Source organism: Bubalus kerabau, chromosome 10 (assembly GCF_029407905.1).
Source record: "Bubalus kerabau isolate K-KA32 ecotype Philippines breed swamp buffalo chromosome 10, PCC_UOA_SB_1v2, whole genome shotgun sequence".
Taxonomy (NCBI): Eukaryota; Metazoa; Chordata; class Mammalia; order Artiodactyla; family Bovidae; genus Bubalus; species Bubalus kerabau.
The window spans coordinates 40996956-41022954 of NC_073633.1; the positions used below are offsets into that span (position 1 = coordinate 40996956).

General features: G+C 55.2%; 1 protein-coding gene across 3 annotated transcripts; it reads left to right on the top strand.

Moving 5' to 3' along the window:
* Window positions 1–1783: 1783 nt before the first annotated feature.
* On the top strand, window positions 1784–24867 carry BAHD1 (bromo adjacent homology domain containing 1). Of its 3 annotated transcripts, none has more exons than XM_055537376.1 (7): window positions 1784–1949; window positions 16026–17468; window positions 19420–19802; window positions 20745–20904; window positions 21302–21378; window positions 22106–22206; window positions 22676–24867. In XM_055537376.1, the coding sequence occupies exons 2-7, from the start codon at window positions 16040–16042 to the stop codon at window positions 22863–22865; spliced, it is 2340 nt and encodes a 779-aa protein (XP_055393351.1). In that variant the 5' UTR covers window positions 1784–1949; window positions 16026–16039; the 3' UTR covers window positions 22866–24867. The 3 variants fall into 3 exon arrangements, with proteins under 3 accessions (XP_055393351.1, XP_055393353.1, XP_055393352.1); XM_055537378.1 differs by having other exon boundaries at window positions 22115–22206; XM_055537377.1 differs by having other exon boundaries at window positions 19423–19802.
* The last annotated feature ends 1132 nt before the right edge of the window (window positions 24868–25999 follow it).

Here is a 25999-nt window from a genome sequence, read left to right on the forward strand (position 1 = left end):
CTTTAAACATGTCCCCCAACACAGCAAAGACAGTCTGGGCCCCATTGACAGCTCTACAGGCAGACAACAGAACCGTCTTTAGAGTTCTATTTCCCAGCCATAGGGGTTGGCCGCCCTGATCTTCATAGAGAGCTGAATCTCAAGATCTAGGAAAAGCTAGGCATAATGTGTGGTGCAGGAGGAGAAACACGCCAAGGCTGGGTTTCTCCTCTAGGAGCCCCAGCAATGGGGTCCTTCTCTCTGTCAGAGGTGTTCCTCCACCCAGTCTCTCCCTGGGGTACTCCCAGGCTCTAGTGACTCGATACTACCCTTTTTGCTGCGCCTCCTTTTACCTCCCAAAGCTCCCCTCCCCCACCTGAATTGGGAATGAGGCTTTGTTCTAGGATGGACTCAGCATTTCTCGAGAACCTACTATGTGCGCATCCAGTGCTTGCTGAAGTGAGGCCCTTTGCCGGCTCTGGCACTACAAGGTGCCCAAGACACAACCCCTTCCCGCACCTCCCAGGGACTCCCACACCTCCGTGTGACCTCAGCCTGCTGTGCCCACCCACTCCGCTGACCCCGCGGAGCGTGCTCGGGCTTGGAAAGGCACGTCTGTGGGTGTGAGACGGAGCCACAGCATTCGGTGACTAGGGGGAAGCCAGGTAAGTGTCCACACTTGGTCCCATCCTCGCTTGGGGACGCGAGGGAGGGAGTCCAGCCTGGGCTGTCAGGCTGCCCGCCCCCACCTCCCTCCCCCGGAGAGCTCGGATGTTCCCCGCGGTGGTGGAAGAGGGTGTGTGGGTGTCAAGGACTCACAGACCAGGCTCTGCTGTCGGCTGCAAATGGATGAGGGTTCCACACTCTGCTTCTAAGAAGGGTGAATTAGGAGCTGGAGTGGGGGGTGGTAGGTGAAGGGGAGAAAGAGGAAAAAGAGATGCGGGTGAGGGGTTACCAAGCCAGGACCGACCTTGCTTGAAAGGAAAGGAGACGTGGCAGGCAGGGAAGTCGGAAAGATGAGGCAAGGGCGGGAGGGGCTTCTCAGCAGTCGGGGCCCTTTCGTTGGAGTCTGGGGCCCTTTCTGCGGGAAAGGGGGGTTGTCCTCGCTTGATTTTCAGCTGGTCTTCCCGAAGCTTTGCCCTGGGGGCAGCAGCCGCTGGCGAGCGTGGGGGTGGTCCTCGGCCCGCAGTTTTCTCCCGAGGGTGTTGGAGAGGAGAAGGGGGACGAGGGATGGAGAGAGGTGACCGCCAGGGGGGGTGAGATTAGATTTCGGGGTGGGGGGTATCAGCTAGGGGATTGGGGCTCCAGGGTCGGGTCACCATGGGATACTGGCTCATGTTCCGGAGATGAGAAAATCCAAGAAGCCGGCAAAGAAAACCACCTTCCTCCACCACCCTTGGCACCGTACCCCTCCCCCCAGGCCCCACCACTCCCCGCACCGCCTCCCCCGGCCGCCTCGTGCTGCCCCCTGCGTTGGGACGACCGACCCACGGTTCTGATTGGCTGGAGACCGGGAGGGGGAGCCGAGGGCCGGATTGGCTGGCGGGGCCAGCGCAGGGCGGGGCGGCTGATTGGCGGAGCTGGCAGAGGGGCGCGCTGCTGATTGGCTGGGGACGAGGAAGCAGGAAGGAGGGCGGCGGAGGCTCAGCTCTCGGGGAGTTTGTGGGGGAACCGCGAGCGGCGTAGCGGATCCCGGAGCCCGGCCCCCGCCGCCCGCCCGTCCGGCTGCCTGCCCCGCCCGTCCGGCCCCCGCCGTCCGCCCGCCCCGGCCAGGCGCGCCCGCCCCCCCGACGGCCCCGCCCGGCTGCGGCCCCCGCTCCGCCCGCCCGGCCCCGGCCCCCAGGAGGAGGCGCTGACGCAGCAGCGTGGAGCCCGGGAATTGAGCGCCCCCGGGGGGTTCCAGCCGCCGGATTCCAGCCCGGCCGGGGCCTGCGGGCGCCCAGAGCCGCGCCGTCCGCGCCGCCGTCCCGGTGAGATAGGGGCCTCGGTCGAGGAGGGGGGAAGGGGCGAGCGGGCGGGCGGGAGCAAACGAGGGAGGCAGACGAGTGAAGGGGAGAGGACCGGTCGCCCGTCAGCGCGCCCCACCGAGCGCGCAGCGCCGCCGCCCCCGCCAGCCCGGGAAGGGACGGACGGACGGACGACGCGAAGCAGGTGCGGCCGCCCGCTCGCTCGCGCCGCCTCTCTCCCCCGGGTCCGGCGCCACGGTCCCGCCATCGGGGAGCGCGGAGCGCCTCGAGGTGACAGCCCCCGGGGGCCGCCCGCTTCGCAGGCCGGGGGCGGGGTGGGTGGCGGCCGCCGGGTGGCAGCTTGGCCGGGTGGCGGCGGCGCGGGCGTCCCGGGCCGCGGAGGGCGGGAGGACGCCGGTCGTTTCTTGGCCTCGGCGGAGCCGGCTCGCCTCCGAGTGCGCGGGCGGCGAGGCCCCCGCCCCCCCTGTGCCCCCTCCCCCATCGCGGTCCCTGAGGCAAGGGGCCGCGGCCGGGGGCGGCGCCGCGGGATCTCCCGCACAGGGTGGGGGGCGCCCTCCCGCGCTGGGAGCTGACCGGTTATTGCTGGATGGGGGGGCAGGGGATGGGGGCCACGCCAGGGCGGGGGGTAGTATACACTCGACCTGATCGGACTGGGAGGAAGGGAGGCGCCGAAGAAGGAAAGGAACCGGTTCGAGAAGCGAGTGTGGGCCGCGGGAGGCCCGGCGAGGACCGTGCGGAGCGGCGGCCGAGTCCGAGGTGGGGCGGGGGGATCGAAGTTGTCAGACCGCCTCCAAGTGACAGCGGGACCCAGTGCTCGCGGCCGGGCCTGGCCCTGCCCTGCCCGCCTCGCCGCCTCTTCTCCGGGGCCGGGGGCCGGGTCAGGTCGGGCCCGAGGGGCCCGCTTGGCGGCGAAGCGCCGGACAAAGGCGGCGCCGGAGCGGGCGCAGGTGGTGGCGTCGGGGAGGGGAGCGGGTCCGAGCCACCCACCCCGAGGGGCGGGCGACCGGGCCGGACTCTGCCCCGGGGATTGCGGGGGCCGGGGCGACCGCCGGGAGGAGCTGCGGCACTGGCTCACGACTCCAGTCTCGGATCGACTTGCTGTTCTGGAAAGAGTGGGGTCGAGCCAGTGGGGCAGAGGTGGGGGTGTGCACGCGGTGGGCTTGGCCAGTGGCGACCCGGTTGCTGGACTTGCCCAAGAGACAGTTCGGTGAGGAGCTCTCGAGCCTGCCAGGAATGAGGTGTTTCAGCGAGAGGAGTCTGCCCAAAAGGTTAATCCCACCTGGGACATCTCCCAGTCTCCTGTTGTCACTAGTCTTAAGAGGGCAGAAGACGAGTTGGACTGGGGACTAGGAGATACCTCCCAAAAGTGCTCCTGGACAACCGTCTTCAGCACTTTTCTTTAGCGAAAGAAGGTACTCACAGAGAGAAAGGAGAAGCTGAGTTGAGGCAGGAATTTAATGATTAAGTTTAAAAGGTTTCCTATCCCCTGAGAGACTTTGCTCCCACCCTTTCCATGCCCGTGCCTTCTGAAAAAGAGCGAAAGGGGCCCTAGAGAGACCGTGTGTTCTGGAGGAACACCACTGTCCTTGACCAACTAGAGGACATTTGGGAACCAGTGGCTTAAGCCATGAGCCCCTTTTACCCCACCAGTGACCAAGCTGGGTGCTGTTTTTCCAGTTGTAAAAACCCACTTAGAGTTCCTGTGCTCTATTCTGTGATCCCATACTTAATGGAAGAGTTGGGACCACAAAAACAGACTCAGGGTGTTTAGAGTGTAGACTTTTGTTAAAAATCCGGGTCCCACCGGGGGAAGGTTTTGATGATGAGCTGCTCCCAGCTGTGGTTGAGTGTAATCTCTGGGAAAGCAGCCTGTCACCCCTGCTTAGTCTGAGCATGGAGTTAATTCATGGCCACCCTCAGTCCCTCTCCCCAGGAGGGTCTAGACCCCAGCCTGGGTGGAGTTGAGGCTTGTGGGAAAGAAAGGGAGGTATTACCTCATGCAGGAGACTCAAAGTTTTTTCTGAGGGAATTTAATTGTATGTCTAAGATCCAGAGGATGATGAAGCATCTCAAGGTCTTTGTGTCTTCTGCGGGGCTACCCAGTGTGCATGTGATTCTTCTGGGGGCATCAGAAGGGGGTGACCTGCTCTGGCCACCAGAACAGAAAGGAGAATGGCCAAAACAATGGTTCCCTCTTTGGCTCTCTGGCAGGAGACTTATGCAAGTCAGATCAAGTAGTTAAGAGTTTGCTCTGTAGAATTTAGCCAGTGAATAGTTTCTCTCCTTTCTATCTCCTTCTCTTTCTTCCTTTCTGTTGCCCTGCTGTTCCCACGTCAGGCCTATGTTGTTGTCATGGCCTTCCTTTCCCTCCTGTTTGCACTGGCATTTCTGATCCATTTCTGTACACAGCTGCTAGATCATTCTTCATAAAGCACTCCTTCCCCCATGTCACTCCCCTACCCACAAACTTACAGTGACTCCCCGTTTCCTGCAGTCTCATCCTGGACAGTGTCCCTTAAGGCTTTCCCCTAGCCCTGATGTGCTGAGCAGGTTTATCACCCTGCATCTTTGCTCCTCTTGACTTCCCCAGTTGTCCCCAGTTAAGAGTCCCTTGCTGCCTCCTTCTCCTGCCTGAACCCTACTCATTCTTCATTTCAGACCACTCCAGGCTAGCGTTGCTTGCCTCTGAGATTGTGACCCTGGGTTTTATAACATGGCATCCTCTTGAGTGCTTTTGTCCATTGGAAGTTTCTTAAGGATAAGGACAGTATGAGTATTAAACCTGTGTGTGTGTGAGTATTCCTGGATTTGTGATACAGTGCTGTGCATGTCATTTTTATTGAATGAATTAAAGCAGTTGACTGCTTAGTTGAGTGGGAGCAGAGGGGAAACCTTCCCTTCTGTTTCCCTAGAACTCCAGATAGTATGGAGTCCTTGGTGGTTTCCGACCTTTTCTGCCTAAGGCACATACATAGGGTGTGTTTGGGGTGCTTTAGCATGGGGAGCAAATGATTGCTTCTGATTTTCCAGCTGGTGAAGAGTCTGTCCTGTGGATTGCTCACATGACACCATATAGACATGAATTGGAAAAGGGCTGTAATCCTGTTTTCCTCCTACCTCACCAGGCCATTCTCTCCACCCGGCTTTGCTGCTCTTATGCAATTTTCCTTGTTGTCCATGCTAAATGAATCCATATGTTTTATCTCTTCTCAATCCTGGGTGTAAATAGGGGAGAAAACGCGGTGCTGAGAGCAGAAGAGAAAGATTCCTGGTCTGGCCTGTGAATGGGTCTTTGGGGACTGATGTTGGAGATGTTTATAGGGGCATCGCTGACATGGGAGGCATGATCGGCCCCACACTGGACCCATCAGAAAGGACAGCTACGATCCCAGCTCTCTCGGAACTTCCATTTTTTGTTTACTACCAACCCTGGACCATGGGGAGATGGGAGAGGGGACTGGTGACTGGTTTGAGTCTAAACAGTGGAAAAAATAAATTCTGCATCCACCCCCTTTCCCCCAAACCTCCCTTTTGTGCCCCAGTTTGATGATTAATGGACCAGCATTTCCCTTCTAAGCGGGAAAGCCACCCCTCACAGTTGCCATGGCAATGCAGACCGCTCCCCCGTCAATTAAAAAAAAAAAATCCGTACTAGTTCTCTCCTCCTTGCTTCTACAGTAGCAGGAGACAGGCTACCTCTGAATGAATCTCCTGGCCTCTCTTCTCAGCTGCTCAGGCTGTTTTCTCTGTGTGTCCTAAAACACAGTCCTTCCTCTTTTCTGAGGTTCGTCTGAGTTTCTTCACTCTGAGCAAATCTTGCCCCTCTTAGATCCAACAGCCCATGGAACACTTTTACAAAGAAGCAGAGAAATTTTCTGCCTTTTTATTCATCCACAATGTAAATTAAAAACCAGAAAGAACCTTCTATCTTTTCCTTTGGGGTTAAAAAAAAAACAATCCCTCCACACCATCTCTGGTTTGTAGAGGCTTAAGTTCGGGAGCATTTTGACATCCTTAAAGGAAGTTTCAGTAAACCTGGAAGGGATTCAACCTTCAACATGAGTAGTTCACATTGGAGTTCTGTGGGGATTTTCGATTTATTTATTTTCATTTCTCTCCACCTCTCCGTCCCAGCACTCAGGAGGACTTGTGTGTTTTCATTTTTATCTGTTCTTACTCCTTTTGGCCTTGCTCCGGCAACATCTGGCCTGAGCGCCCTGTCGCAAGGTGAGTCATTAAAGAGGGGAAAAAAAAAATCTTAAGGGGAAAAAGTTGAGAGGCAGCCTGTGTCAAACTAAGGCTGCCAGTTGAAGCTGCCGGGTTTATGGAGCATTATACGAACAGCCCCAACATTAAAGGGCCTCCGTTTTATGAATGGGTTGTGAGGAATGTAAATAAGGCAGCATCTCTCAATGGGGAAGCATTTTACATAAGCAGTACTACCCTGGCCCAAGCATTTATGGGAATTTGCTAGCATAGTCTGGCAGGACTCACTTCCTTTGTGAACTTGCCATTGTGCTGGGGACTTTGTAGGGACAAGAAGAGTGCGCTTGGACACGGAGGGCAGCCCTAGCACTCTGCTCTGCGGGTCCCCAGCCTTGATGGGCCAGCTCACCCTGAGAAGATGGAGTCAAGAGCCTGTAGTGATTAGAAGCGTAGGCTCCCGGGGCCTGGGGTCCTGAGATTCTGCAGGTTCCCGCTTCATCTTCAGGCTGCTTCGACCTCCAAGGAACAAGGGACAGGGAGGTCCTGGGTGATGAAATCCTGCTCGGTTTTATGGGAGGCACCTAACTGGAGTAAAATAGACTGGTTTGAATTTCAGCTCCTTTATGTTTCCCCTGCCCACCTCCTGGTTCTGCCACTAATGAGCAGTAAACCAGCTAATAGGGAGAAGGGAGGAAGAGCAGCAGCAGTTGGGGGTGCTGCAGGCTGCCTGCTCAGGGCCAGGCAAGTGCCCTTCGCTCCACTGAGCTGGCTTTGCAGAGTGGCTGAGCACTAGCCTGGCCCTGGGGTTCCAATGGAGGGATTGCTGTCCTGCCCTAGGCAACTTGGTCTACAGGCTGAGGGTCTGAGGATTGTGGGTTTGGTGAGCAGGCCTCAGGGCAAAGTCATGTCCAGGACTTTGTGTCATGTCCTGGGAAGGATTTTCATCCAGATTCCCTTTTTCCCAGTGAGAAACACCTGCAAAGTTGGGTGGTTATTAACCTGATTCAGCCTCCCACCAAATAATAATAATAAAAATAACACTACCCTTGAGATAGATCCTCTGCAAGCATCAGGAGTAAAAGAATGGCTTTTTCTCTCAGCTTCCCTGAGGTTTGAAACAGGAACTTATTTCTGAGGCACCATAATAACCAAGTTACCTGGACAAAAAAATGACAAGTAACTCGTCTTAGTTAACAGGATCAAGCCAGGCAGAAACTCAGGGTCTACATTTTTTGGTGTGTTGCTGCCTCTGTGATGCCCAGGTCTCATCTGGAGCAGTGCTGACCACCCTTAGTTCTTCCCATCTTCAAAGCCTGTGTAGGCCTTACCCTCCTTAGATGCAGCTCTCAGTTTCCTGCATGAAGAGGAGAGGGGTGGCCCACACTTAAGCCCTTCTCCAACTGCAGCTGAGTGTCTAAAAGTGTCTGGAGAAAATTCAGTTTGTTAATCACGTTTTCATCTGGTCAGATGGTTTAGAGGTGTATTATTATTGGCCATGCCATGTGATTTTAGTCCTCCAACCAGGATTTGAACCCCAGCCCGGCAGTGGAAGCATCACGTCCTAACTGCTGGACCTCCAGGGAATGCCCTAGAGTTGAATTCTTAGTTTTTAGAGGATCTTTGTAGATAACACAGGAAACGTATTAGGGTGCTGCTTGATGCCAGGATATTGTGATGTGTATATCAGAATGGAAGATGGAGTCAGGTTTTGCAAGCCTATCTCAGTATTGGGGCGGAGCTGTTCTCTGCCTGGAGGGTTTCACACAGTTTGGACAGAGTGTAGAAAAAATTGTAAAATAGATGAAATGACTGTAAGAGATGATTATCAGGGAGAATTGGAAGGACTTGAATTTATTCAGCCCAAAGAGGTAGCCAAGAGGTCAGGTAATATGTCTTTGAATATTAAGATGGCTGATTGGAGTGTGATGACCAAATTTCAGTCTTCATTGCAGTTCATGCTGGAGATTTCATCTGATTCAAGAGACGTGGTTAGATGTGGGGGGGGGGTGCGGACTCTAGATTCTTTTCCTAGATTTACTGTAAAATCAAGAAAACCTGTCTTTGCAGCCCCTACCCCTTTCAAGGATATAAAATGGGTTTGTTTTAGAAGTGCATCTAAGAACATACTGGGAACCTTGAGTAGACTTTTCTGTAATAACAGTCTGTAAAATTATGTATATGTTCCCTGGCCAGTACATAGATGCCATTTAATCGTAGTACATCTTCAATTCCTTTGTGGTGAAAAATCAGGAAAAACTAATAATGTGTTAATGCCAATACTTAAAACAGCTCAGAAAAGCAAAATTGCACATGCAGGATTATTGGCCTGTGACTCAGCAGCCATCCTGTGTTGCGGTTCGGGGCGTGGACTTGGGGACTGACACCAGCCGCCCTGCCTCCGCCCTTGATGGTGCGGGAATGTGGGCAAGTTCTCTTACCTCTCTGTTCTTCTGTTTTCTCCTTGCTAGGATGAGATGATAACAGCCCCCAGGGGGTGGGGAGTGGCAAGGATGAATGAGAGTGATGGTGACTGTAAGATGTGCAATGAGAGAAATAGTCTTCCGAGATAGCTGGGCAGGTTGGAAGAGAGAAGGATGGTAGTGGAAGAAGGTTGTGCTATGTAACATGAGAGAATTCCTAAAGTAGCCCATTGAACTGTGGATTACACTGAAGAGGCATGGTGGACTCCTGGGGATGAGGGAGAGCTTTGAGGTCAGAGTTTCTTGTCCTGGGCTCCAAGTGGTGCCATCAGTCTAGGGTAGAAATGTTATATGAAGGGGAGCAGGTGGGCAGCTAGATCTTCATTTGTTCAGCAAGCTCTTACGCCCTGTGGATGAGATTTACTGGTAAGGAAGGCAGACCCTGCCTGTCCTGGTAGAGCTTGCATAATGGGAGTGGCACTAAACACTTAGTTAATTAGTGAGATATTCAGGTTAGGTGCCTGTAACTCTAGTAGGGGCTGCCTGTGGTTCAGTTCGTGCTGGCGGAATGTTGGGAAGGCCTGGTCTTGGGTCTTGTTCCCCACTGCTGTTTCATTCAGGAGGTCAGCACTTCGCTGGGAAGCCCGAGGGCAGAGCTCCCATGTTGGCCTGGTTGGCCAGTTTCTTCATTCAAGACACTAGATAGCACCTCTGGTCTTGGCGAGCCATCTTAGACATCTAAGTTATTGGTTCCTGGAGTGTCCTGGTGGTTGAACCAGCCACATATCCTTTGCCATTCCTGGGCAAGTGCCTGGAGCAGGCTGGTGAGCTGTTGTGTTTTGTGGGGAACAGGGCATCAGTTCTTGAGGCTTCCTCCTGGTGGGCCTGTTGCTGAGCCTTGAGGCTCCGTGGCCCTGTTCCTGCTGTATCTCTTCCGCACTTTCACTGCCAGGAACAAATAGGTCCTGCCCCAGCGGGAGATTTGCTTCTGGCCTGCGGACTGTGGAGTCTGAGAGGCGGAGGGTCTGCGGGAGACTTAGCTCAGAGCTCCACTGTCCCTCAGCCTGGAATAATCCTGTATGGAGCCAGTGGTGGGCAGTCTGGGGAAAGTTGCCGTTGTCTCCTGCCCTTTGCAAATGTTTGTGAAGCAAATTTTCTAGAGTGCTGTCCATTTCCCACTGGGCTTGGTACACCTGGCATGAAGTAGCCCCTCAGGAAGAAGCTGGAAGTCGAGGCTCGGGTGTGCCCTCTGGGAAGCTGCCTTGGAGCTGAGCTCTCTCCACTAAGCTCTGAGCACTCTGCCACAGCCCTCACACACATTCTTGTTCTCTGTCTTCCTACCAGCTCAAGCTCCAGTTTCTCAGTTTTGCATTTTTTCATTTCATTTTTGCATTTCCAGTCTGTTTTGCATTTTTCTTCAGCTCTTTGCCTGATAACTTGACGTGTAGGGGGCAAGAATGAGCTTGTGTTGATCACCATTGTTGTATACCATTCTTATTTAACCGGGTGCTCGCAACTCTGCTGTGTCGATAAGGAAACCAGGGTTCAAGAAGTTCAAGCTGTTCGTTGATCAAGCCCACTTGGGATTAGTGGCGGCATAAAGTGGCTTCCAGCCCTGTGTGGGTCTCACCTCGCTGAGTTGTGGTGAGGGGCCAGCAAAATGTTGGCCGAATGAGCAAAGGTCACAAGAGGTGCCATGTGCCTGGGCGTGAGTGGGGGGCGCTCTGGCTTAGCTAGACCGACACCTGCCCTGAGAGGTCTGCCTGGTGCACACTGGAGCAGGGCACCTGAAAGAAACTAGGGGAAGGCAAGTCGCCTTTGGCAAGGACCTGTGCCTTTAAAAGAAAGCCTCTAAAGACTAGTTTTGTATTGCATGTGATTACCTTCTAATTTGTCAGATTTGAGTTTCTTAGAGCAGAGCACTGCGATATGACTAAATACAATGCTCTCTGCCCACTGTCCCAGCTCAGGGGGCTGTGTGTATAGATTGACTTCTAGATCCAAGGGGTAAGTCTTGTCTGCCTTACTCTCAGCCCCCTCCCTGCAGGAGGGGCCTTGCCCTAAGACTAGGAACTGACTGTTGCCAGTGAGAAAGAGGAGATTCCACCTATTCTACTGTTCCTGTATTCCTGTGTGTGCATGCTAAGTCGCTCAGTCATGTCTGACTCTTTTGCAACCCTATGGACTGTAGCCTGCCAGGCTTCTCTGCCCATGGGATTCTCCAGACAAGAACACTGGAATGGGTTGCCATGGTCTCCTCCAGGGAAATCTTCCCAACCCATGGATTGAACCATCGTCTGTTACATATCCTGCATTGACAGGCGGGTTCTTTACCAGTCGGATATGGATCAACTTAGCACACACGTGCATGACATCTGACTTTGTGTCCAGAGCCAGAAGTTCTTGGAGGTTCTGGACACCTGTGTGTCTGGGCGCTCCTGCAGGGAGGGTCAGAGCAAACAGGAGTAGCCAACGCTGGGGCTGTGGGACTGGGCTGGTTGCCACACTGGACCCTGTGTCTGGTAAGGGTGGACCTTTCCTGTACCACTGCTCCCACCTCTCTGGGCTTTTGGGAGCCCCCAATGTGAATTTTGAGGAGCAGGTGGTCTGACAGACCGGAGATGGGCTTGGTGCCTCCAGGCCAGGTGAACCCAGCTCCTCAGATGGCCGCCAGACCCCAGGGACAGCCGCATCCAGACGGGTTGGCCAGTTCCCTTTGGTCGGCCGCGGCACTTCCTGCCCAGGTGTTTGTAGGAGCCCAGCCTGACTGCAGAGTGAATCGAGTACCCACAGCGAATGAGGCTGAATGGGCACCAGGGAGGCCTTCTCTCCTCAGGGGCAGAACCCTGGGACTTGAGCTCTGAGCTGCCAGAGCCAAGACTTCTGCTCTCTCTGGGTGCCTGTGCTGAAGCCACAGTCAGATGGTGGCAGCAGGCAGTGCATGCTCTCTGACCCCATCCCCTGGATCTTTAGCATCTGAAGATCTCGCCTTTCTTGTTTCTTGGAGGCCTGGAGCAGTTGTTCAGGGTCTGTGGGATACAGTTTCTGCCCCTGCCGTCTTGCTGCATTGTAAACTGAGCCCCTCACAGTTCACCTCACACTGGGTCTTTCTCAGGAAAGCAGTGGCACTGCCGTGTTCCCTGGGGTGGACTCTCGGGGGTTTTCAGTGGAACAGTTGCAGGGTTCAGATGCAGGCTGCATTTTCAGATTTCTCGCCACCTCCGCTGGCTCTGGACTCCTGGTGTGGGGATTTGAGGGCCACGGCTGGGCTGCCCTCCCCTGTCTGTGGGATCCCCAGGATGTTGGCCTGCCGGGTTCCTACTCTGCTTGGCTCCTGCGTGGTGACTAGTATCATTCTCACCACCACTGTTAAGTAAGGTTCCTTCTGATGTGTCTCTTTGGGATGAGGAATCTGAAGTTCAGCAAATGTAAGTAAGTTATTTATGATGGGCAGACTTGGCATTTAAATCCAGGTCTGCCTGACTCAAAGCTTTGGTTTTTTCCATTTTACCAGCTCTGGGGGATTCAAGAGATACCAGCCGCATCTTTATCTGGCTTTATCACAAGAATTTCAGCAGCTTCACCTCTCTGTTTTTCCATGAAGTAACATCAGCTGAGTTTAAAAGAACAGTAGCTTGCCTTTGTGCTTTTGCTGCTTTTCTTCTCTGATAGAAGCTTCAAGAAACTCAATGTCCATGAAAAAGTATTATTCCTTTGAGAGGTGGGGATTATTCCAAAAGAGATTGCAGAGGTGGGCAGTGCTTAGCTCGGTGCCAGCTGCGTGGCTTTAGTTGTAATTGTAGGGAGGTGGCTTGGGACAGGGCCTTTCTTGACCCTCACCCAAGGGGCCACCTGGTCAGCTCTTGCCTAAGACACCCCCCTCAAGTACTCCCACCCATTAAGAATAAACCAAAAAGACCGAAAGCCAAAATTTAAAGTGCAGTGGTAAGAGAAGTTTCAGGAAGAGCACTGGGGGGAACATGGGTCCTGAACCCCTAAGGGTGAGGTGGGGGTGTGGTCTAGAGCTGGGTAATTTAGGGAGACCTACTGGCAGGGCTGAGGGCCACTTTCCAACCCAGTGCCGCCTCTGCAGGAGTGAAGCAGACTTGATCTGCTCATTCAGGCCCCTACCCGCCTCCTCCTTTCCCCTCTGGTGCCCGTGGCCCATCTCCTCCAGGCCTTTGACCTGCTCTCACACACAGTACCTTGGGGTGTGCACCACCGGGCCTAGTGGGTGGTGGGGGCTGGGTATAAGGTGCTGCTACTGTTTGAGGGCAAACTCCCCTTTTTCTGTTTCTGTGGAGATAACTTCACCCAGCCAGGCAGACTTGTGATTTTGGATTCAACCTGTGATTCGATGTGTCTTCGGCTCTGAGGACCACCAGCCGGCCACTGTGCTTCATGGCAGTTGTCAGACTGGTTTTCTTCAGTGACAGCTTGCTTGACATGGTCTCGGCAAGCTGTAATATGCCCTAGGGAGTCTCTCCTAGGAACCTTCTCCCAAGGGGGCCCAGACTACCTGTCCCTGGGAGGACAGGGCTTCCCAAAGAAGAGGAAGGTAGTCCGAGAACCTAGGCACCCTGGTGGTGTGTTGGCAGTGGTAGGAAGTTCCTGGTCTGTAAGTGGGAGAGACAGATGGCAGGGGGCTTGGCAGGGCTGGAAGGGAAACCAAGCTTTCCTGGTTCAATGGGATCTTCCCCCATTGAGGTAGGCCCCCTTGCAGGTTAGAGGGGCCCTGGCAGGCTGGGTGCCCCCTCCACCCAGCCCCACCCCAGGGAAAAGCTGCTGCCGAAGTTCTCACACATCCATCTGGCTTCAAAGCATGACTCACTCTCTTCAGCCTGGAGTGAGTGTGGTAGGCAGCAGAGACCCCAGCCTCTCCTGGGGGGTTGTGAGGGAGTGCCGTGGCTGCCTTAGGCACCACATGAGAGCTGGGAGTTGTTCTGCGGGTGACAAGATTTGGCAGATTCAGGGGAGGCTTGCAGGAGGCCTTTATGCTTGATTTGGAAATGTGACTTGCACCCTGTGATTTAGAGGCTTCCCTGGAGCGTTAGCCTCAGGGACAGTGAGTGTCCCTGAGGGACTGGAGGGCTGAGAGGGAGATATAAGAGTGAATCCTCTGCAGGAAACAAGTTCTCAGGTTCTGGGGACAGCTCCAGAAAGTGGAAGGCTCCTCTCCTAATCTTTCATGTTGAGAGGGAAAGACTGAGTGGGACCAAGTATCCCAGAATCCCTGGGCCATCCATGCATGTGGCTGGTCTACCAGCCAACTAGGGGTGGAGAACAGACCAAGTCCTTCCTCGGTCTGCTAAGAATTCTTCATTGACCAGACTTGAAAACACCTCCCTCTGTTCGCTTTCCGTTTCTCATCTACCCCTCCTTAATTCTGCACTTAGTGTCCATGTCCTTAAAGGCCAGGTGACCTCAGCCTTGGCCACCAGCCATTCCCAGGCTGATTGCTGTAGTAACTTGGGGCCTGTTGAGGGGCTTTGGCCCCTGCTCAGCTTTGTGATCTGTTCCCTGTTCTCCAGGCCTTTTGGGAGTGGAGGAGGCCTGGGTGCGGACTTCCCCAGGAAGTACAGATGTCTTTCTCCTTGTTCTTGCTCCTTCACCTCTGGCACAGGGGTGCCCTGCCAGTGAGGGAAGGGCCTGGGGTTGTAAGCACCTGGGATGCTTTTGAAGGTGAAATGAGGCATTGCTAATAAGCGTGCTGAGCAATCAGGGATGGGTGGTCTCCCTGATGAGAAGCAAGAAAGAGTCTTAGGGAGCCTAGCAGATGCCTGGAATTTTTCAGGAGCACTGCAGTCTGTGCTTCAGGAATGAATGGATTTGCCTTCTGTGACTCTCTGTCCTGCCTGGGGCCTGGTCTCTGGATATGCAGGTCCCCGCACGTGGCCAGAGCAATGCCTGGCATGCTGCCTCCCTTTTCCAGTTTTCCAAGTTCGTTCTCAGGGGTGAGGGAAACCCATGCTGCCCTCAGCCTGGTTTTCGAAGCGCTGTTTCTCGGCTAGTCTGGCTTATCTCTGGAGAGAAGAGACCCAGTGAACCCAGACACTGGCCCAAGGCCACAGGAGTTACTAGAAGGGCTCAGGACTTGGGATTTTGAGGGTTAAATCCTGGCCCTGCAGCGACTGCTCCCAGCTCCTCTTGCGGAGTGAGAGTGAATAACAATAGCAGTGGGGAAATTAAGCTGAAAAGCCGGAGGGGGGTCGCAGAATGCTGGCGAGGGCAGAGCCCAGTCTGACACCTTACTTGGCATCACCTTGCTTTGTTGGAGTATAGGTAGAGAGTGAACAGACCACCACCCGGGGAAGGGCCGGGGAGGCACCCGCCCACCCCGCCCCTCAGTTCTTCAATGCCTATGCCATGCCAGCTTCCTGCACACAGCCTACTTTTTCATTTAGGAGGAGACTCAGGGGGCCCTAGGTATGTGGGAGGTGGGGGTGTCTGCCATGCACATTTAGGGGGTGATGCCTGGTCATGGGCATTGTCCTGGGGCTCTAGGTTTCCAGTGATTCTCTCCTCCATCCTTCCCCTTTCTGGCATCTTGCCTACCTGGAGGGAGTCCTGATAAAAAGGGCTGGACTAACATGGCTGAGCGGCTTTGTCCCCTGAGTCAGTTCTTCCCTTTGGTACTTTCTTTTCCCAGCTCTTGGTGGCTGGTGGACTTTTAAGGATGTACCACAGGTCTAGAGTGTGGTCCGTGGGTCTCCTACCTGGGAACCCTGGCCCCAACCTTACTGCCATCCCTCCCCCAGGTACTGGGCTGTTTGGAATCTGAACTAAGGTGGGGCTGGCTCCAGGGGCTGGGTGATACCTCCCCTCACAGGCTCCTCACAGCCAGGCCTTCACCCTTCAGGGGGCTTTGCAGCAATACCCAGGTTATGGCCGTCCACTGTACTTGCCAGGCAGGTGTCCTCACAGACTAGACTTGGCCTTCTCCACAGCCCAGCAGGCAGGTTCCTCATCTCAGCTTCTCACTGTCCATCTCCTTATCCTCCTTGGACAATCTCCGAGGCCCCAGGAAGGGGGAGGGATTGATCGTGTCTTTGAGGGACTAGATGGACTCCCACCACCCAAGCCACTATCCTGCTTCAGTGTCCTCAAGAGTCTCTTCCTGTCCTGTGATGAATATCCAGTGGGAGAAAAACAGGTGGAAACAGCTGCATATTTTGTCCCCAGCCTTTTCTGTCTTCTGACTCTGGGTTTGCATCGCGCCATAGGCTCCCCAGGTGCTTGGTTCAGAGGAGAGTGGGGTAGCCAGTCCATGCACAGCTGCTGGTAGCCTGACCCCACTAGACTTTTGCACTCTGGAAGAGGGGTCCTAAGAAAATCCAGGCTGGAAATGCAGTGAGGGTAGGCCAGAGTTATTGTAGCGGATGCTGGAAGGGCTTCAGTGGGGGAGAAGGCAGACCAGGACAGGCTTCTCTCATTGCCTGTTTCTGTCCTGCAGGTTGGAGATACTCCATGACACACACTCGGAGGAAGTCTCTTCCCATGCTGAGTTCAGGCCCCACAGGCCGCCAGGAGCCCCTGCAAATGGAAGGCAGCAGTGTGGAGCAGCGGGCAGAGGGCGTGGAGCCAGGTCCTCCTGAGAGCCCGGAGCATCTTACAGGGCGCCGCAAGAACTACCCACTGCGGAAGCGCCCGTTAGTTCCCGAGAAGCCCAAGACCTGCAAAGTGCTGCTGACCCGCCTGGAGAATGTGGCCGGTCCACGGAGCGCAGATGAGGCTGATGAGCTGCCCCCCGACCTGCCCAAGCCCCCTAGCCCAACCCCATCCAGCGAGGACACTGCCCTCTCACAGCCCCGCAAGCGGCGCCTGGCCTCCCTCAACGCCGAGGCCCTCAATAACCTGCTGCTGGAGCGGGAGGAGACCAGTAGCGTGGCGGGCACTCGCCGCAGCCGAGGAGGAGACCCCCACCGCAGCCGGGACCGTGACCGGGCTACTGGAGGCTGGGCCTCCTCTAAGAAGCGGCCCCGGCTTGGGAACCTTGGAGAAGGAAGTCGGGACCTATCTCCAGAGCTGGCACCGGATGAAGGGGCCCGCAGAGATGGTGATCCAACTCCCAAGAGACTGGCCAGCCTGAATGCAGCTGCCTTCCTGAAGCTGAGCCAGGAGCGGGAGCTCCCCCTGCGGCCGCCTCGTGCCCACCCTGAAGCAGATGGGCACTCTGCAGAGCCACCAGCACCCAAGGGCCTGAGGCCTAAGTGGGCCAAGGTCAACGGCAAGAACTATCCCAAGGCCCGACAGGGGGCTGGCAGCTCTGGGGAGGCTGCAGGCCCACCCGGCTGGCAAGGGTGCCCCGAGGAGCCTTGGCCATCTTCCCCTCCTCGTGGGCCAGCCAGCCAGCCAGCTTACCAGCCCTTGAGCAAGGCTCTGGAGAGCCCCTTAGGGCTGCGCCCACAGCTGCCCCTGCTGATGGGGGGCCAGGCAGCCCTGAAGCCGGAGCCTGGGCGCCCAGGCGAGGAGTCACCTGCCCCCAAGCAGGAACTGCACCAGCCCTCGTTCCCCACACCGCAACTCTCCCCGCTCCCGATGCCTGGCAACCCTGCTGACTACAATGGCCTGTATGGTCGGCCTGAGCTCACCGCATTGGGCAACTTCTATCTGTACTGCAGCCAAGACAGGCTGCAGTGTGGGGGCTACTCTTCCTGCCCCATGCTCCCTGAGGGCAAGCTGTCCCCAGTGGCTGCACCTAACGAGGGGCTTCTCTTGGCTCCAAGCTCAGTGCCTGCAGGCACCCCTTTCCAGCACCCTCCATGGGGTTCTCGCTATTGCTCCGATGAGGATACTGGAGCAAATGGCTACAGCATCTGTGAAATGTTGTCCACGTCTCTTACCCACATCGGCACTACCTGTGGCGGCTGCCCCTACAAAATGCCTTTTGCAGCAGGTATGCCTTCCTAGAGGTGGGGTATCCCAGGGCATCTCTGAGACGCGGTGTCCCAGGAAAGTGGGCCGTGGACTGGGGTGGGGTGCCTTCGCATCTACAACTGCATGGGAAGGCAAGGGGTTTTGAGAAGGGCGGATTCCCCGATTTTGTGCGATCAGCCTAGGAAATTCCCAGGAAAGAGGCCCATGTTTAGTTCTCAGCAGCCCTGCTGTGTCCCTGCTGTCTGTAGAGGTTTCTCAACTTGGCAGTTGGCAGCATTGTGGTGGTAGAAAGGGCAAGGACAGTCTCTCCTGCCTCCCCACTGGGATACCCATTCTTAGACTTTGAGTAGCAAGTTAGATGTTGAAATTAGCACTTGTGCCATATTGTTCCCATGTCCCTTTTGCCTTCCTTGAGGAAAACTAGAATTCGTTACTTCCCAGGAACCCAGACCATCTGCTTGCCAACCAAGTGCAGTATCCATGGGAGGGATGGTGGATACTAGGCCTGGTAGGCGGTGCCAGCTATATTAGGGTAGTTTCATCCTGGCCGTGCAGGCCTTGAAAGAGAAGTAATGCTCAGACTTAGTATCGCCTTGCTAGGTGTGGACCAGGTGGGCACACCCGGAGAACAGACAGGCTGCTGTTGGGGCCTGTGGCTTTGGTGTGTACCTTCTCAGCAAGATCAGACAACTGAGAGCTCATGCTGTAGCTGATGAGACAGCTCTAAGTGATCTCTCTGCCCCTAAACTGGCAGGAGTGTCTTCACATGCCTCTCCAGGCTCCCTTCCAGGCAGAAATGACATGACCAGAGCCATGCTGGCCAGCACGTCTGCCATGCTGCTGGTGAAGTGAGGGGCCATGCCTTCTCAGGGCTTTCTGCCTTCTCCTCCACAGCCCTTCTCGAAGGGGTCTATAAAACAACTTAATAGACTGCTTGACTCTCGCCAGACTGGTTGTTTCAGGTTCTGGCGTGAGTAGGAGCTCTGGAGAAATGAGAACAGGCTTCTTCTTAGGCTTTTATTTCTCTTCTGTACCACTCCCTAAGTTTAGTCACCTAACCCGTGGGACCCAAGACCCTTAGCCCTTTGCCCTGGGACACCAGTAAGTACCATGTGCCAGGTGCTTTTTCTTGATGCTTTATATGTTGGAGGCCATATGGCATGTTAATTGAGCACAGACTCTGTGGCCAGACTGAAATGTTCTCCCCAGCCATGTGATCGATCGTGTGACAAACCAGTAACTGCTCTGTGTCTCAGTTTTCTTAATTGTAAAATGAGAGTAGTGGCACCCACCTCCTGGGCTTGTTGTGAGGATGAGATGAGTTGATAGAAAAATGCCTAGGACATACTACATGATACTCGAAACTACTGCTTTTGTGGCAAGGCACTGAGAGGTAAAGTGACTTGCCTGAGGTCACACAGCTGGGGAGTGGCAGATCAGGGACTCACATCCTCATCTAGCTTCAGATCCCCTGTTCCCAATCACTGTGGAGGCCTTTAGAAAAGGAATATTAAGTCAGAGCTAGAGATGCTGTTCCCATTCTACTTCTTTCAGGCTAGAAGAGGAGATGGAGATGTCTATGGGCCAGTCTCCCAAGGTCAAGGAAAACCGTTGGCAGTCACTGATCATCTACCTTAAGGGCCTCTGACCCCACCTGCCACTGCATTGGCCTTTGGGTTCACACTTAGAATTAAGATGGAAGCAGGCTTCCCTGATAGCTCAGTTGGTAAAGAATCCGCCTGCAATGCAGGAGACCTGGGTTTAATCCCTGGGTTGGGAAGATCCCCTGGAGAAGGGAAAGGCTATCCACTCCAGTATTCTGGCCTGGAGAATTCCATGGACTGTATAGTCCATGGGGTCGCAGAGTCAGACACAACTGAACAACTTTCACTTTCAGGCTCTGAAAGCAGAGGTGCTGGGGATTCACTGCTTGTCCTTACCTGCCTTGATTCCCTCTCTCATTTTCCCAGAAGGCTGCAGATCCCTGGGCCAGCTGGAATTTCCTCTCCCGGCAGCCGGCCACCCTGCCTCACCTGCCCACCCCCTCCTGGGGTGCCCTGTGCCCAGCGTGCCACCTGCAGCAGAGCCCGTCCCCCATCTTCAGACACCCACCTCGGAGCCCCAGACAGTAGCCCGCGCGTGCCCTCAGAGCGCCAAGCCTCCTAGTGGCTCCAAGTCAGGTCTGCGCACGGGCTCCAGCTGTAGGCACACTGCGCGGAGCAAGGCCGCCCGCAGGCCCAGCCACCCCAAGCAGCCTCGCGTCCAGCGCCCACGCCCCCGCCGCCGTCGCCGCCGCCGCACTAATGGCTGGGTGCCCGTCGGGGCTGCCTGCGAGAAGGCCGTCTATGTCTTGGTGAGCGCCAGCTCCCAGCCGATGGGGAGAAGGGAGGGTGGTGGCAGGGACACAGGACCTGCAGCGAGGTGGATCCCAGCCACCCCTGTCTCTGGCCACTCTGAGAGGTGACAAGAGGTTCCAGCTCAGTTTCACCCTGGGGAAGTGATCACGCTGGCCCAGCCTGCTCCCCCAGCCCCTCCTGACCTGGTGCCCTGTGCCTTGGGGAGTCAGGGGATACACAGTCAGTCACAGCTGGTGGCTTCCATCTCCATCACTGACTCTCAGAGAGGCCTCCTGATGAGTCTTCACCTCTCTTCCTGGATTGTAAAGTAGAGGACTTCCCTGGAGACTTTTTGGATAAGTATGTACAGGGGAAATGGGATAAGCATAGGAAATTAGTGACACAGGAATGTCTGGGATGATGAAAAGAATGTCAGCTAAAATGTATTGAGCACTTCTGAGGGGCCAGGACTGAGTGAAGTTTTTGCATGCGTTATCCACTTTCATCCCCGCCACTGCCCTGTGAGGTACGCCGCACCCTGTGGTCCTGTAACTACCCTCATTTGAAGACAGGCTTAGCAGTAGATTAATTTGCCCAAGGCTTCACCACTTACTGTGGTAGTTTAAGAGTCAAAGTCAGACTGTCCATTAGGAAACTTGACCGCCCGGTGCTGGGGGCTTGGAGCGCAAAAGCCGGCTGTCAGGGGTCAGGTGTTCAGACACAGCCCCAGAAGTTTCGAGTCACTCTCTTACCTCTGCTCTCGTTTATCGCCCTTTCTCCCACTCTGCCCCGAAAGCCAGGCTCAGGGAGGAGGGGACAGAGCCCTCGCCGCTTTTGTAGTCTGCTGTCCTCAGTGGTTTGAGTGCTCTGAGGAGATCACAGAGGGAAACGACATCACTCCCTCCCCATGCTGAGTGTGGCCCCACAAGCCTTGTTTGTGTCCCTGGTTTGTTGCTCAGGATGAACCGGAACCAGCCATCCGAAAGAGCTACCAGGCAGTGGAGCGGCATGGAGAGACGATCCGAGTCCGGGACACTGTCCTGCTCAAGTCAGGCCCTCGGAAGACGTCCACACCTTATGTGGCCAAGATCTCTGCCCTCTGGGAGAACCCCGAATCAGGTACCCCCTGCCTAGAGTTCAGCCGGGCACTAGTGTCCTACATTCTTAGCAGAGTCTGCCTCCTTCTAAGCCAGCGTCTGTCTGTTGCTCAGGGCTGCAGACAGCCTTGGGCTGGGCTTGGATCAGCTCATTAACCTTTCCAGCTATCAGGGACTGGGCACCCATCACCCTGCCTCACCTGTCAGTGCCTTTTTCTCCTTCCTCCACGCCTAACAGCATTCTCAGCCACTGAGTTACCAGACTTGGCCCAAGGCAGGGGATGGGGTGGCCAGAGCTCACAGGATTGGCCCAGGCTTTGAAGTTGGATGAGCCTCCAGGGCAGGTGGCCAGCCCGCCTGCCCATCTCAGTCATTCTGGAGTTGCCAGCTCAAGCCCTGATTGCTTCTGTTTCCCTCAGGAGAGCTGATGATGAGCCTCTTGTGGTATTACAGACCAGAGCACTTACAGGGTGGCCGTAGTCCCAGCATGCACGAGGTGAGCTGCCTGGTGGCGGGGAGGCAGGGGCATGGAGAGCATGGTATGGGGCAGCAGCCTGGCTGGTCTGGTCCCTGGACTTGTCACCTTGGACACAGAGAACCTGGGGAAGGGCCTGAGTTGTAGCCTCTTTTGCTAACACTGCCCAGTTCATGTTTCAGTGGGTCTTTTGTCCTGAAAGGCGGGGCAGAAAGGGGCCCCCTAAGGCAGGGGGTGCCAGAATGGGAACAAGTATATACGTCCTCCTGGTGACAGGAAGGGGGAGTGCACACCTTTAGTGTCTGCAGCGTGAGAGGGAGGGGAGGGAACACTCTCCCGACACACATGGGTATCTCCCAAGCCCTGCACTCGGAGAGGTGATGCCATCTGGGTGTGATTGCTCCACCCCCAGACTGGACTCCCTTTTGCTCTTTTTCCCCTTTCTGGGACCTTTTTCCTCTAACCGGGAGGATGTGCACAGTTGTTGGGGGTCAGGAGGCTGATGTCAGTCAGGGGCTGGAGCAGGCACCTGGCTCCTCCTGAGAAGGACAGGACCTAGGAGGAATGCCCTGGGCTGTTTGATGAGAACAGTTAGGCTGAAATTCCAGGGAAGCTCCTTGGCTTCCTGGGCGCTAGCTGGAGTTAATCTATTTCTGGTCAGGAGTCCCAGCAGAGTTCATGTCCATCTTGCTCTTGGAGTTAGGTGCGTCCCACCCTGGTAGCCAACCTCCTTCTGTCTCCCCTTGAGCCTTTGCAGAATGAAGTCTTTGCTTCGCGACATCAAGACCAGAACAGTGTAGCCTGCATCGAAGAGAAGTGCTACGTGCTGACCTTTGCCGAGTACTGCAGGTGGGTGGTGCCCTGTACCTCTGGCTTGCCTCTCCCCTCAGACTCCCCAGACTATTTGTGGGTTGCCTGTGATCCCCAAGGGGATTTGACTCATTGGACCTGACCTCCTAGAACTTTTTTCCAGTCTGCTTCCATCATCTGATTTTTATAGGAGAAAAAATAAAATTGTTCCCCTTTTGAGGCAGAGTGAATTGGGACAGAGTTTCAGGGGTGGGGATGGTCACAGTACTGCTGTCAGAAGGAAATCAAGGAGAATTGGCAGGTGTTTGGTAGGGAGGTTCGGTAGGTGTGGGTCCCCAGTGACCAAGAAGATGGAGTGGTGGTTGGCAGAGGGGGCATAAACCCCAGGACAGGAATGGAGGCAGCAGCTGCCCTTGTGGAGGCGGGAGGGGATGTCCAGCTCTCTGGGCAGGGTGGAGAAGGAACTGGTCTTTCTGCTAAGACAGCTGTGAATGGTGTGTCACTGCAGATTCTGTGCCATGGCCAAGCGCCGGGGCGAGGGGCTCCCCAGCCGAAAGACAGCACTGGTGCCCCCATCTGTGGACTACTCCACCCCGCCACACCGCACGGTGCCCGAGGACACGGACCCTGAGCTGGTGTTTCTTTGCCGCCATGTTTATGACTTCCGCCATGGCCGCATCCTCAAGAACCCCCAGTAGCCTCCTCACACCCATGCTGGGGCTGCCCACGGGCAAATGGGGCTCAGGGCAGGGGGCACTGCTTGAAGCACAGCACTTGGTTAAGGGGCCACAGGAGCTCAAGGTGGCTGGCCTGTGGTTCTCTTGTGGGGGAGGGCAGGGGCCTCTGTGGGATTGGGCCCATGGGAGGGAAGGGGAGGCCAGGGTATAAGAAAAGCATCAGAACTTTCAGCTTGGCCCAGGGTGCCTCTCTGGGGTCCATGGGCAGAGGCTCCTAAAGAAGCAGTCTTCCCTGAGGCTGGGCCAAGCCTGAGGGGCATGGGCCCTGGAGGGACTGGGGGAAGGTCCTTCAGGAACCATGCCCTTCTTTATCCTCCCCTGGGCCCTTCAAGGGGGCATGGGAGCCAGCTTTACCTCACCCACTGTGACCCGCTGCCTCCCCATTAGCCTGGGACCAGGCTCTCCCAGATTCTAGCACAGCTCCGAGCCCATTCCTTTGAGACCTGGAGAGCCAGTGTCTGGCTCCCAGAGCGTTGACTTTCTCTTGCTGGACTTGGGGCCTTTCTCTGGCATTCCTCCTTTGCCCTTGCAGTAGCCCTTGGTGCTGGGACAAGTTACCAGCCCTCACAGTCATGGGTGTGGCCCCCTCGTGGGAGTCAGCTTCCTGTCCACCTCCTGGTGAAGGCCACCCAGCAGGTCTGGCTTCCCAGAAGTTAACTGATTAACGCGGGCTTTGTCATGTCTGGGAGAGCAGAAGGGAGCTGGGAGGGGGTGGGGGCAGGGGGCAAGGAAAATTGCTACCTGATTTATTGAAGACTTCTCCTCTTGCCTTACACTTGGAGGTTCTAGGAAACCTCTTGCAGAACTTCACACATGACTCTTCAAGCCACACCCACCTGAAATCAAACCAAAGGAGTGCTGTGGCTCCCTTTGCCCCCGACACCCCTTTCCCTAGTCTTTTGTAGATTGCACTAATTTACATCCCAGCAAGAATCAACACTGTATCAGTCCACAGACCTGCTGAGCTGCAGCCACTCACTCTAGGAGCTAAGGACCTGCATTTTTAGTTTGTTCCTGTTGCCAAGGGGCCCTGTTCTCACCTCATGCCGCTCCCCAGAGTAGATTAGGAGGCTCAGCCCCCTGCTGTCCATGCCAGGACTAGGCCCTGGCCCTGGGGCACTCTGTGGGGGCTGGAGCAGCCTGGTTCTTTCCTATTTGTACCAAAGAGGAGCCTGACGAGGAGAGGGAGCATGGCTTGGGCCTGGCGCTGGGCGCATGCTCAGCAGTTCTGCAGGGTACCACCTTGGGGACAGGAGCCAAGGAGGGCAGCACTGGGTCCCCCTCCCCTAGAGAGGGGCAGACACGGACCCCACAGGCTGAGTAGGTGGCACTGGGTGAGGACGGTTGGGCAGGAGCTGGAGAGGGAGGTGGAAGCAAACCCTGAGGGCACACCCAGCAGTCCCCAGCCCTGCCTTGTCCCTGAGCAGACAGCTCCTCCTGATTCGTCACCAGGCTCAGGTGAGGCCTGGACCATTCAGAGGTGAATTCATACATGGGAAACCCAATCTCAAACCCCAAAGGAAGAAACTTGGGTCCCTTCTATTGAATAAGCTGTTTGGAGGAAAACATCAGTCAAGGAGGGTGGGGGAGTAAGAGAGGGTGGCAGAGTGGGAGCTGCTAAGGAGCCCAGCCTCACCCAGCAGGAGGTCAGGCCTCCTCCAGGGAGGCGGGGTCCACTGCCCAGAACTTAAATGCTTTTGAAATCTCTCAGATGTGGAAATATTTTTCGAACCTGAAAATGCAGCTGGTAGAATTTCAGTGGAAGCATAATTCATGTAAAATATATTTTAGTTGATATTTTGTAAAATGCACTTTTTGTGTGTGTCGACCCTGGTTTCTCAGATCTGTATTTCAGTGTTTACAAGGGAGGGAGGACCTTTCCTCACCTCCCTTTTGACAGAGATTAGAAGTACTTCTCTAAGAAAAAAATAAATTTGAGAAATTGTATTAATTTAGAAAAGGACCATTTTCTGCGTGTCCTGTCATCTTTTTGTGTATGGGCTCACACAGAGGGGTTCACGCCTCTTTATTTTGGTGGGGCTCCTTCCATCGTAGTGCAGGGACTCACTGAGGCCAATAAGCCAAGAGCACAGGAAAGGGGAGGGCGGGTGGAGAGCAGCAGGAGGAGAGGACACAGGGACTGGCAACTTGGAGTTGACTTCTTCGCATCACGGTAGCTGAAGCCACCTGCCAGGGTGAGGGAAATCCTTGGGTCGCCAGTTCTCACCTGGCTGGTGACCTGGGAACTCGCCTCCAAGTGGTTGCATGGTGAAGATTCTACTGCATCACCTTCGGTCATGCCCCTGGAGAACTGGTCAGCAGAAGCTGTTTGAGGGCCTTGGCATCTTGCAGCTGTCACTCATGAGGAATTGAAGGCCACATCATGAGGCAAGGACTCAAACCTGGACCATTGGTTCAGTCAATCCAGCCCTCGCCCCAAAGCTTCAGTGTTGACTGTGTCCAAGGTGGGCCGTTGTCTAAGGCTGGGGCTGTTCCCTGGAGGCAGTTAATGCTGCTCAGCCGTCTCCTGCGTTTTGTAAGCACGTCTGGGTAGGTGCATTTCCATAGGGGTTATTGGTGACACAGACACCACCATGGACCTACTGTAGCACTGACATCAGTGTGCTGCCCACAAGAGTCCCGTGAGATGGGCGGTATCCTATCATTTTACAGACAGGAAACTGGTCTGGAGACAAGTATTTTGTCTAGGGACTCCTTTAGAGTAAGTGGCTCTTCTTGTATTCAGACTGCCTTACCGTGACTCTTAACAGAAAACTGCTCAGAGAAGTGAATACATGTGACCCGTTCAGCAAACACTTTCTCAAAGTTGTTTTTTCCTCTCCTGGTATAAAAGATGTTGTTCAGTCATAGACTGTAGCCCACCAGGCTCCTCTGTCCATGGGATTTCCTAGACACGACTGTCGGAGTGGGTTGCCATTTCCTTCTCCAGTGGATCTTCCCAACCCAGGGATTGAACCTGCGTCTCCTGCATTGGCAGGCGGATTCTTTATCACTGAGCCACCTGGAAAAGCCCGTAAAAGATGTACTTTTCTTCTTTTTTTAAAAAGACTTCAGTAGAAGTAATCCCACTACCA